The sequence below is a fragment of the Podarcis melisellensis genome, assembly GCF_964234715.1.
Source record: "Podarcis melisellensis genome assembly, chromosome: Z".
In the NCBI taxonomy this organism is placed as follows: domain Eukaryota; kingdom Metazoa; phylum Chordata; class Lepidosauria; order Squamata; family Lacertidae; genus Podarcis; species Podarcis melisellensis.
The window spans coordinates 22,526,147-22,539,244 of NC_138547.1; the positions used below are offsets into that span (position 1 = coordinate 22,526,147).

Here is a 13,098-nt window from a genome sequence, read left to right on the forward strand (position 1 = left end):
AAGGCAGATGTGAATTTCTAGCATTCATCAGGCAAGCATGCTAGGACACATTCTAGCAAAGCAAAAACACTCAAGGATGGTGAGAAGCAAGTATGGTAATGGATGTGGCCTAGGAAGAGTTCTAAGGACCAGATGGAGAAGCCTGGAGGGCCAGAATTGCCCCCACTCCCCCGATGAGGTTCTTCACCTCTGATCCAATACTGATACATCACACTTCTTGCAAAACTGCTTTCCTACATCATTGTGGGACCTTGTGCCCCTTCTGTCTGGTATCCCATAACAGAGTAAATTATTGCAAACAAGACACAATAAAAACCCCTCCTCTGTGATCATGAGGAACCAAGAAGTGAAAAACAGGCATGCACAGGAGGTGGTAGCATAAGTCTGAATCACACCTCACCAAGGGAGAGTGGTCACTGGGTGACTTTAGTCCAGTTATAGTCCCTCAGCCTAACCTACCAGGGTTGTTGTGAGGATAAAACTGGGAAGGGGAACCACGTATACCACCTTGAGCTCATTGAAGGAAAGGCAGGACAGAAATGAACAAAAAGAAAAGAAGTCATACTCTGAGTAGGCCCACTGAAATCAGTGAACCAACATACTCTAATGGCTTATTGTTGGATAAGGAAGAGCTTTGGGGGATTTAAAGAACAAAAACATACAGATTCACAGGTAAGACATCTGGTTTCATTGGTTAGTGTCCCCTGGAAGATTTCATGGACCCAAGTGCGGTCCATCTTCTCCCCTTTGCTTCTATTCCGCAGCTTGCCATTTTGCTTTTCCTGCTGCTTCTCATCTCGTAGTAAGTCAGCAATCCTGTTCAGCAGGTAGTTCAGTAATTCATGTGCGTCCTGTTGCATGGTGTTGTTGAAGAGTTCTGGCAATGAAGATGTGCAAGACAAACAAAAGGAAGTGCGATTAAAATGCTGTTAGGTCACTCGTAGCGTACAGTTTCAGTTACTTCCAAGATGAAGTATGGTGGGGCAGAAGGGGGTGAAATGCACTGCGTAATACTGTTCCTCTTAATCGTGCCACATGATATTGGTGCTCCACTCTGCCTCATTAAGTCTGGAGAGTTATTTAGAGACTGACAATGGACACAAGGCTTAGGTAAGACACAGCTGACTGACTGAGGCACAGAGCGCTTTTAAACTAAGCTGGATTGATTGCTGCATGTATTTTTATACGCATATATTAGATCTAGTAGAGAAAGTGCAGATCCACTATGGAGATTCCCAGTACTAAGGCATATAAAGTCTTAAAGAACTTAGAAGCAGGATACCTAGCATACCACTTCCCCTCAGACATTCCTGGCCAATGGATAAGATCTTCAGACAAAGCCTTGCTGGCTATACTGAAGCCTCTGGGATGCTGCCCTATGACACCTAGGGAATGGGTCTTCTTAGTACGGGCACAAACCTTCTGGACACCCTCCCAAGGGCATAAGGTGGTGGACACAGTAGTTACTTTTAAATGCCTCTTGAAAACACACTCCCCTGTTTCAGCATTCAATATCCAGGCTGTACGCTATTGTTCACAAAATTAGTAAAAGGGAACAAACTATTAGAAGTTGCTATCTGTTGGCTGTTATCTCTTAATTTAGTTAATTTTGGCATCATTTTAATTTTCCAGACTTCCATTAACCACTCTTTCAACACTGGATATGTACATTCATGCCATCCCTTCAGGATCATAAATTTCAGCACTTGTCAACAAGTGCCATATCAGCAGCTAATTTCCCATCTCAAATATCCAGGTAATGGGCAGGATCCAGGCTAAAGCAGCTGCACTAAAGTCCCATTTATTTCAATGAGGGACTAAGCCTTGGCCATCTTGTCCCATTGATCTCAGCAGGATCTAAATTATAAATAGTTATAAACAGTTCTAACTTATGTTTTATTGTGGGTGTGCATTGGGAGGGGTGAATAACAAAGCACACTGGAGTGAACTGGCGAGTGGCTTCTTCTCTCCTGCAATAAGATTAGGGCCCCAACAAACCTCACATCACTCTGCTGTTTTTGGCCTTTTCTGTCCCATTCTTTCTTACAGATTTCTTTTTGTTATTGTAAATTGTTTTAAGCTGTTCTTACAGTTGTGCTTTAATATTGTAACCTGCTCTGGGACAATAGGGTGAAGGGTGGGTACTTAACAACAACAACAACAACTTGTTTGTTTGTTTGTTTATGGCTCTCTCCTCCTTGTTTAATCGCCACAACAACCCTAAGAGGTAAGTTTGGCTGAGAGGCAGTGACTGGCCCAAGGTGAGCTTCATGGTCAAATAAGGATTTGACCTCTGGTCTCCCAGATTCCAGTTCAACACTCAAACCAATACATTACCCTCTCTGCACCCCCATCTCCATGTTCCTCTAGGAAGCAGCTCCCAAGCCACTAAAGGAACACCTGAAAGGCCCCCAAGGATGCATAACACTGAAGTGGACATGGAGATTTAAGAAGTCTAGTTACCGTTGTCTTTCCGCAGCTGGGAAATAAATTTCTTGGGAGGGATGACCCCCACCTTCATCTTTTGTGTGGCGATGTCGTTGAAAAGCTCTGAGAGGCATGTCAAAAGGGTTTCCTTTTTTTGCGGCTGGACCTTGTAAGCCAAAACCTTTTCCCGAAACGGACGACAAAAGTAAAGTGCCTGCAGAACAGAGTTGCAATAGCAGGTATTGCCAAACTAAATGAAAGAAAGCCGGGGGCGGGGGGAGAGAAAGAGAGCAAAAAAAGAAGAATTTTTATTCAAGGTCTACTAAAATGGGGGGGGGAGAGAGAGAGAGAGGCAAAAAGTACCTGAACTAGCTGCAGTGAAAGGGCATGAGGGAAATAAGCAGAGTATGACGGAGGCTGACTGCACAATGCACGTGATTTCATGAAATGGGATGGAGTCTAGCTTTAAATTAATAATAATTTAAAGCTATGGGGAAAACTGGAGACCTCCACACTTGACAGACGCTTGCTATATTTAATACGCACAGCACATGAAGGGACCTTGCTAAAAGTGCCTTGTTCCCTCCAGGGACATCTATCCAACGCAATAGAGACCGAGAAGGGAGTCAAGCAAGGATGCATATTGGCCCCATCTTTATTCAATTTTTATATAAATGATATGATTCCCCACCTCCACAATATGAATTTCCACCCTCCAAAACTCACAGGAAAGCATATTCCGGTGCTGCTTTACGCAGATGACGCAACAAGCCTCTCGAGAACACTGGCAGCATATTGCAAGGAGGGCCTATTGGAGCTCGATTACCAGAAAACCAAAATTGTGATTTTTTGCCAAGAGGCCCAAACCACATGCATGGTTCATCAATGGTCACAAGATCGAGCAGGTCACCTGCTTCAAATACCTGGGTCTAGCCCCACATTCATCGGGAAGCAGAAAAGCCCACGGTGACTACATTGCAAGGAATGCCCACAGAAGCACAAATGCTATCCTCAGGTACCTCAGGTGGACACGATATACCTGCAGCCCTCAAATTGTTTGAGGCTAAATTGATTGCACAGCTGTTATATGGTCTTCTACAATTCCCTAAACATGTCTCCAATGCTACCATACGTCTTGAAACTGGATCCATAAGAATTGAGGCAAGAGTGTGGCGTGCCACTCTTAATTACTGGTTGAGACTATCCTTCTTCCTGAATGGCCTTGCTCCCCTGACTATTAAGGATGATTTCCAATCAACATGGAAACGAGCTGTGAAAAATATAATAACTACTCTAGGCTTCAACACAGAGATTTTACTTGACATGGGGCATGAACAAGCTAGAAGAAACATTAAACAGCGTGTGGAAGACACAGAACGCCAAGCTGGCCTAGCCAGGTCCCCAAAATTTCTAATCAGTGAAACCAGAAGATACTTCACCTCCGAAATGCCATACAGTCATACCTCAGGTTACAGCTGCTTCAGGTTGCGTTTTTTCGGGTTGCGGACTGCCAAACCCCAGAAGTACCAGAACAGGTTACTTCCGAGTTTCGGCGGTTGCGCATGTGCAGAATCGCAACCTGCGCGTCCACTATATAAAACCAACCTTGAAATCTCAAAACAGTGAAGGGCTTTCACTCTGGCCTGTTGTCAGGCCCTGCCCTCAGCCATTCAGGAAGGCCGTTATAGGAAGACACCATATGAGGAGAGGAAATGCCCATGGGGCTCCGGGCAGCAGGAAACAACAGAACATGCCCTTTTCCAATGCCAGTACTATGTAGACATATGAGCCAGGTTTATCCTGCCTATCCTGCACAAATTCCCAGGACGCACAGAACAACTCAACATCTCCCTACTACTCCAGGATGAAAACCCAGATGTTACATACTCAGTTGCTAGATTTTGCACTGCCGTGATGGATATTCGCCCAAAGATGGTTTGTGCTAGAAACCAGTCCTAAACTGAAGGCCCATATTGCAAGACCGATATTCCCCTAAGCTCCACCCCTTATAGTTGTTTTAACTGCATGTCTTTTAGTTTGTATCTGTTTTAATTAACAATTCTTATTCATCAACTATTTTATTCATATGTTTCTCTTATGCTGGCCTGTGACTGTAATAAAGTTTATTCCTTCATTCAATCTTCGTTTTTAGAAATAAAAAAATGTTATTTTTTTATTTAGGCCATGGATCCCTTAGCAATGACAGACAATGTGTCCTCCTCCTCTTGGTACTCACTTAGTAAATCACATAACTGTATCCTATGTTTTTTTCCCCTGGAAATTGTGACAACTTACTTTTAAAAAACAGTTTTTCTTTATCCCCACCCCCCCCGAAACCGATTCATTATTAAAATTCAATAAAAATATATTTCGAAAAACGGGGAGGGGGATTGGAGGGGAAAGGCAGCTTTGTTTTGGCAGCAAATGTTCTTGCTACCTAATTATTCCCCTCCCTTAATGCCCCTTGGAACAATGCAACATGATTGCACAACAATATTCCAAAGGGGGGAATGGGAGGGGTTAAGTGTGGGTAGTAGCTCCCATAATGAAACCAGCAACAATAGAAAAGGTAAAGGGTGCAGCTGTGTGTGTAGCTTCAACCCCCTCCACAATTTCAAACCAAGAATTCTCAAGAGAACTTTTGGCTCAGGTCTAAAATTAGATATCCTGTGATCTTGAAAATAGTTCCATAACAGCTGAGCAAGTGGGGAATAAACATTTTTGCTAGCATTGGAAAGGCTAACCTGATTGCACAGATAGTGGCAAAGCACCTGGTTTGTGGGCAGAAAGTCACAATCTCTTCTCTCCCACCAGCTGAAGGAGGTAGAATAACAGAATCACAGAACTGGATGGGAACCCAAGGTCAACTAGTCAAATCCGCTGAAGGGGCAGGGAAAAAAGAGAGCCCTGCTACCCAGTGTAGAAGCAACTGCTGGCTAAATGGACTTATGGCTTGACTGTATAATTCAGTCTCATATGCACACTCTCAGAGGAGGAGGAGAACTCAGAAATAAATAGCACATACTGTGGAAACAAAGCCATTGGTGCAACATTTAAAATTGCTAGCTCTGTTAAACAAGTTGTGTTTCCCGTTTTGGTCAGCCTTCCTCAACCTCATCCTGATACACTTATAAGATTTAAAACGAGGAATTCTAGCGTAACTTGTAAAGGCTTGGGTGAAGACAACCCCCCCCCCCTGTAAAGCCTTGTGATGTGGTTTGGCAGAGAAGGGAAAAAAACAATTGTCCTGCTAGATGCCGCTCAAGAGGGAGCAGATGCAATGCTCTTGCCGTGGGTTAAGACTAGTAAGCAGCTAGCTGGCTTGTGGGGAGGGCAAAGATTGTGGTTTCTGACACACAGTGGTACCACTGAGAATACCCACCTCTCGCCCCGAAACATGAAGCTGATATGATTGCTCCAAATAATCAAGCAGGCTGAGGTTTTCCCTCTGGGCCAGCTTATAGTGGGGATAGGTGGGTGGGAAACAATTCAAAGTTGCTGGTGTTTGACAGGGAAAGATGCCTTTGGGGGCAAAATGAGACATCCAGTTCACATTTCCTGTTTACAAGGATATATTGGCAATGTGCCGGAGATAGCTAGAAGCAGCTGTTTTGCATCTGTCACATTTGAAGGCTGTCTCATTTCATGGAAAAAAGGAGGATAGGGGCTGATGAGATACAGAATCTAGCAAGGAAGGATGCATCCTGGAGTGCTTGACCCTCAAGCCACTGAAGAATTAGATCCCTTTCTACAGCAACAGAAGTCAGCCTGCTAGTTGTAAGAACTCTGCATACGGCACTTTCATCCCTCCCCCAAAGACACTGCCAAACATGTCACAGCATGATGGTTCCTTCACATCATCTGCTGGGCCAAGCTGAAGGAGGCCCCAACTGGAAAAACCCCACTGGACAACACTCCAAGGTCACAACAGTGGTGGAAAAATAATGTTTGCCACCATCCCTGCAAAAGAAAAGGTCCAAGACCAACAGCTCATCACAGAACCATCAGCTGCCTTAGAGAAATGTTGTGGCAGTTCCTACCCTACGGCTGCTGAAGACCTGCATGCTCCAACAGAAATGAAGGACCACAGGCCAGGGAGCACACATATCAGCCTGTGGTCAGGGAGTAAACATATCACCAGCTCACAGTTGGCATGAGAGGCCTCTGTGGGTCTTTGTTTTATATCATGTATTTGTTTTAGTGTTTTAATGTTGTGAACTGCCTTAGTTGCCTTGGAAGAAAGGTGATATGCAAAAACAACAACATACCACCGAAACTCCCCTCCATTGTCCCTGCTGGTAATAAGTGCTCTGAATGGACATAGCCAAGCGGGGCGGGCAGTTGAGCACCCCCCCCCAATCAAGTGAAAATAGAAATACTTAACTGAACAATCACGTTGGTTCCGCCCCCACCCTAACAAAAGTCCTGCCCCTTCCTAACAAAAATCCTGGCTATGCCTATGGTGCTTTGTGAATCCTGTTACTGCTTCCCTACCAATCTGTTGTTTTATAATTAGGGCACCCTGGAAAAAAAGTGAAAACTGCAGCATTTCTGCACTTGCGAATGAAAAACTCTAACATACTAGATCATGCAGCCAAATAATGTGTGCAAAATGTATTTCATTTATTTAATTATTTATTTCTCCCTGGAGTGATCTTGCTGGTGCATAATTTTCTAGTTGTCACATCTGGGTTTTCAACTTCCAATAAGTGTCCTAGAGATATAAAAGCATGCAGCCCCAATGGAAGATTCATGCTACCCAGTGCTAGGCCAACATATCTACCCTGCCGAACACTAGACATTTGTACAGGGCCCTTACATAGAGTGCACAGGTCCAATAAAGCCCCTCAAACTTGGAGAGAGGGGGGAAAATCTACACTTGCCCAGTCATTTCTAGCAATGAAGAAGTTTTTGTAAATTGACAAAAATAAGGAGCTGGTTCTTCCAGACTGTCAGTGTAATACAAATATTAACGTGTAATACAAATATTTTAACGCCATTAAAAGTGTTTGCAGGCTAGTTAACTTATTTAGAAACTTTCTTTTCTTGTTTTTCACGTCTGAAGGCTTTCCAAACAGCGAGCAGTAATTCAAAAGCACACAAAGACAACAATAAAAGTACAGCACCTAATGTTCTATAGCATCAAGCAAACTAAAGAACATAAATATCTAAAAGGTCATAAACAGGTTTTCACTTGACGCAGAAAAGACATCAGTCCTGTTGCCAGGCAAGCCTTCCTGATTCCAAGACTGGGGAATCACAACTCATAAGGCCCTGTCATTGTTCAGCTCTGAAGGTCAACACCAAGGGTGATAATAATACGTAGGTGTGTGTATAAGACCCTGTGTATAAGACTATTTTGGGGGACTACAATTTAAGAAAATGGGGGGAGATGGCTCAGAGTTGTTGAGCTTCTTTTGGGGATGAAGTTATTGAGCTGGGGGGGGGGAATATGCCGATAATCACTCACCCAACTGACAAACACTACCAATCGCATAAGCCACAGAGCACACAAAGTGTATGCCGGCTCGCCACCAGAAGCCAGCAACCGCACACCCACTTGCCACAGCGGTAGCCAATCCACAGCAGCCCTTGATGCAAACAAACATAACCCATCCGATTTACACAGCAACAGCTAATCCAAAGCAGCCCTTGCAGCAGACACTATTCACCCACCCAATCGCTGCTAACAAACTCCTGCTCGCGGCTGCAACCAATCCCCCGTCCCCCCCCCTGCACTATCCATGTATAAGACGACCCCCCATTTTTAACATTAATTTTGAGTAAAAAAACTCATCATACATGGAAAAGTACAGTGGTACCTAAGGTAAAGTACTTAATTCGTGCCAGAGGTCCGTACTTAACCTGAAACTGTTGTTAACCTGAAGCACCACTTTAGCTAATGGGGCCTCCTGCTGCTGCCGCGCCGCCGGAGCACGATTTCTGTTCTCATCCTGAAGCAAAGTTCTTAACCTGAAGCACTATTTCTGGATTAGCAGAATCTGTAACCTGAGACGTATGTAACCTGAAGCGTATGGTACCATTGTACGGTATATAGATATAGATATAGATATAGATATAGATGAAGATGATATAGATATAGATGAAGATGATATAGATATAGATTATATAGATTATATAGATGATATAGATATAGATATATAGATATATATTCATTCATTCTAGGCATAATATATCTAGGCAGGTTCACGCAAGAGAACCTGCCTAGATGTATGTACACTAGTTTCAACATATTTAAAGGTAAAGGGACCCCTGACCATTAGGTCCAGTCGTGGCCGACTCTGGGGTTGCGCGCTCATCTCGCTTTATTGGCCGAGGGAGCCGGCGTACAGCTTCCGGGTGATGTGGCCAGCATGACTAAGCCGCTCCTTACAAACCAGAGTAGCGCACGGAAACGCCGTTTACCTTCCTGCCGGAGCGGTACCTATTTATCTACTTGCACTGTGGCGTGCGTTTGAACTGCTAGGTTGGCAGGAGCAGGGACCGAGCAACAGGAGCACACCCCGTCGTAGGGATTCGAACCACCGACCTTCTGATCGGCAAGTCCTAGGTTCTGTGGTTTAACCTTTTCAACATATTTAGGGACTTACAAAAGTAGAAGCAGTGCATTAGAATGAGTTTAGAAATGGGCCTGCAGCCAGAGCAGTTCTTTTGATCTGGCAAGATGTAATCCATATGACCATACCTTTTCAACAGGTGTTTCCAAAAGGCAGCCCGCAAGTGGGTGTTGAAAATTCCATAGAGGTCCATTATTGCTTATTTGTTAGGCAATTTGAAGTCAGAATCATTCACATCCACAGTGACTTGGACACCACTGTTTGCAAAGTTGCCAATGAATGTGCTCAGAGCATTGCCTAGTCATGTATTGTTAAATGAGTTCAGTCTTGAAACCTAGACATAGATAAATTGCCTGGAGCAGTGTGGATCACCTCCTGCCTGCTAGATCAGACCAGAAGCCTATCTAGTTCAGCACAAAACCGACCTCCTACCCAAAAGGAGAAAATACACAGGTACATGGACTGAATGATCCTCAGGATCCCTTCCAACCAGTGGTAGAAACTGAGATATGAAAGCTAGGACCTAAATGGCACCTTAAATGTAGGTTATGGGCACAACAATGGAATGTCTAGGTGTGCTTTTTTATAACAAGGAAACAAAGCTGAAAATGAACGAACTGCAACTAAAATATTATGTTAATTTTTCACATGGTCTAGTCCAGTGTTTCCCAACCTTGTGCCTCCAGATGTTTTTGGCCTACAACTCCCATCATCCCTAGCTAGCAAGACCAGTGGTCAGGGATGATGGGAATTGTAGTTCAAAAACAGCTGAAGGCCCAAGGTTGGGAAACACTGGTCTAGTCCTTCCCCTGCCCACCCCCTAATATTCTTAAGGGGGTCTCTTCTCCAGTCTTCAGAAAGTAGCTGGAAGTGGGGAGGTTTTCCTTTCCTTCCACTCTGCAATTTTAATCTGAAATCTTAGGCGAAGTATTGTGCCCAGACCCAGAGCTCAGAAATTGCTCACGCTAATGAAATTCCATGTCACAAAATGCGCCTAGAACAATGGGAGTTTCGAACATTGCTTCTAAACCTACAGTTCTATGATTCTATTATATGTCTTACCTCTTTATTTCTCTGCTACAGGGCTCACGGCTTCAGAGAGGCAATTTAAATTAGGATAACATCAAAGACGGAAAAGGTTAAATACCTCCTCTAATACTAATGCACTGATCAAAACTGGAGTGCTCTGCACCTGCTTCAAAGTTGAATGTTTAGCATTTGCTTAAATCCTGCAGATTCATGATGATATCTCCCATGTCACATCTCAGAAGCAGCCAAACAGGCAACAAAGAAGCAGACAAAAACCTCAGCTTGCTCTAAAGCACTTGAGAGACCTGCAAGAAGGCTTTAGCCCTGGAGCTTAAAACCTGGCTGTAAAGGAAGCAAGTCGTCACGGTGATGGGCTCTCGCAGCCATCCCATATGCGTCTACGAAGATAACAAGTGGAAATGCAGCCTTTAAAACTTGGCACACTTCCAGGAAGTAATGCTGCCTTTCAAATCATTACAAAACATGACGGAGGACCTGTAAGGATAATAAAACAGTAGGACTGAAGAAGCAGCTCCTTCTGACCAAAAAAGGCAGGAGGAGGAGCAAAAAAACCACTGCAGGAAATAATATGTCAAACATTTGTCCATGTGTTCCAGTTACAGATAGGTAGCCGTGTTGGTCTGCCGTGTTGGTATCTGAAGAAGTGTGCATGCACACGAAAGCTCATACCAAGAACTAACTTAGTTGGTCTTTAAGGTGCTACTGGAAGGAATTTTATTTGTCCATGTGAATACTGCGGGTGGTAAGAAGCATTTTTTGGGATCCTCTTCCTGCTATCCTGCTATTTGTATTGTAACCAAAGCTTGCCTTCCATCTCCTCCAATGTCAAAGTTCTAGAATGGCTGTTGACTACCCCGAGGGAGGACAAGCCAGCTTGTAAAGTTGTTTCACACCTGAAATTGTTGTCACAAAACATGCCACCAGTTTCATCAATTTGACATGACAACTGAACAAAAGTTTTGAAGTCTACACTGCGCCTTTGAGGGAATACTCAATCAAGTTATCCTTGCATGAAATGCTCTTTCCTCTCCCATGCCAAAACAACATCCATGAGTTGCTTCTGACTCCTTGCAAAGATGTAGCCTTCTGCCCAGGTTTCCACTGACCCATAAGGTCCTGCTATTATTGAAATTCTGTTTTTATCTGTGCAATATTGCTTTAATGGTTTTTGTATCACATATCTGTTTTATTGATACTGTCTTACTGTTTTTATGTTATACATTTGGATACAACTTAGAGATTATTAAATATTAAACAGTTGAAAAAAGACGTTTAAATACATAAAACTACTTGGGAGGCAGCCATAGGTGAAGACTATCTCAATAAGAGGTCCAATTTGGTCAATTTCTTCAACCGTGCCCACCTGCCAATCAAATAACATCACATCAGCTGATGGGCAGGAGAGTGGTTCTGAATTTTGCATTGTTGTGGTTGCCTTTTCCCAGCAGGACTTAATCCCCACTTAACAGCTGACAGGTGAGTGGTTAAATCCTGCTCAGTCTTGCCTCTGACTGATTCAACATTCTACAGCCATTGGGGGGAGGGTGTTTTGCTTTGTTTTTGTTTTATTGTGTATTTTGTGTTCTCATTTTGTATTTTTCAGTGGTGAACCACCCTGTGATCTTTGGATGAAGGGTGGTCTATAAATTTAATAAATAATAATTACATTACATCAGCGGTAAAAAGTTTCGCTGAAATGTAATCTCTACTCTAGCATGTCTTTGTAAATACTTAGAATTTGCCCCAAAAGGAAAGCAACAGATATTTAAAAACCAACTCTCTTTAGTTTGCTTTTTTTAAGCTCATCAAATAAATATAGATAAAAAGATGGAGCTTGCCCATCACAGGGTGCTAATTTAAGCCTCTTTCAATTTTGTGTCAGTAGCAGCACCCACGGACTGAAGCTGCTCAGGAACAAATACTTTTCATTTTAGAACCCAAAAGGTGGAAGTAAGAAGGTATTGTTAAATACAAACCCAGACACAGAAAAGCTACTCACATTGACCAAGCCAAAGTAATTTTCATCCCCAGGAATCTGTTCTACACCAATCTCTTTCTCCACAGCAGACGCACTGGAGCCCTGGAAGACAAAGGAAAGGAGTAGGAGGAAAAAGGCTTACATCATTTGCATCTCTAAGCAAGGAGAAATTATTAATGAATACACACAGAGATATAGAATATTCTGTTGTTATATAGGGTTCCCAGTAGTCTCTCAAACGGGGTGATCTTGTCTACAGCTTTCTAGTTCTGCAAATGCTGCAGACATCAGATGTTCTTATACCATGTGCTAAACTGTGATTAAAATGCCCTTAAGATCTACTGAACAGGGCAGGTATATGGCATCACAGATGCAAAGTCAAAGCAACATATATGTCCTTATGAATGTATGCATGTATATTGCAACCTTTCCACAAGGATCTCAAGGCAGCATACATGATTCTCTCTTCACTCCCACACAATAACCCTGTGAGGTAGGAAAGGCTGACAAATAGTGACTGGCTCAAGATGATCCACAGAGGAATACCATCATCATCATCATCTCACCTTTTCTGCAGACTGGGTCTCAAGGAAGCCTACATAAATTTTAAAAACACAGATAAAATACAAAAAGCTAAAAGAGAATCCAATAAACAGAATCATCAGGAAGTCAGTAAACTCCACTAGAGTTAAAACAGTATAAAAAAGATCTGTTAAAATACAAATAATAAAAAGCACAGCAGAGAGTCCTTTCCTTAAAAATCAGTCAGCTCCAAAACACCAATCAGAATAAAACAGTCTTCACCTGCCAGCGGAAGAACACCAAGGAGGGAGGCAGTCTACCTTCTCTAGAAAGGAAGTTCCAAAGTCTGGGAGCAAACATTGAGAAGGCCCTCTCAGGGTTAAGTGGAGATCTTAGCTTGGTCTCCCCAGCCCTAGCTCAACAAGAACTTTGCACCAACATGAACACTTTTTCCCAAGAGGTACTGAAACAGAAGAGTTTCCTGTAACCCCAAAAGCTAATGGAAGACTGTGTCATTACATAAAATGCCCCCAAACCCCGCCA

At 43.2% G+C, this 13,098-nt stretch overlaps 1 protein-coding gene across 4 annotated transcripts in view; it reads right to left on the reverse strand.

Moving 5' to 3' along the window:
• Positions 1-13,098, reverse strand: part of LOC309362284 (ubiquitin carboxyl-terminal hydrolase 12-like) — a 49,153-nt gene that overhangs the window by 21,505 nt on the left and 14,550 nt on the right. For 2 of the 4 annotated variants that reach the window (XM_081897920.1, XM_081897921.1), the window contains exons 2-4: positions 12,055-12,135; positions 2,464-2,677; positions 663-877 (exon numbers count right to left, since the gene is read on the reverse strand). In XM_081897920.1, coding sequence (XP_081754046.1) covers positions 663-877; positions 2,464-2,677; positions 12,055-12,135 — 510 coding nt within the window. Of the gene's footprint in view, positions 1-662; positions 878-2,463; positions 2,678-4,032; positions 4,586-12,054; positions 12,136-13,098 lie in introns of those variants that run through there. The other 2 variants (XM_081897922.1, XM_081897923.1) reach the window with 2 other exon arrangements.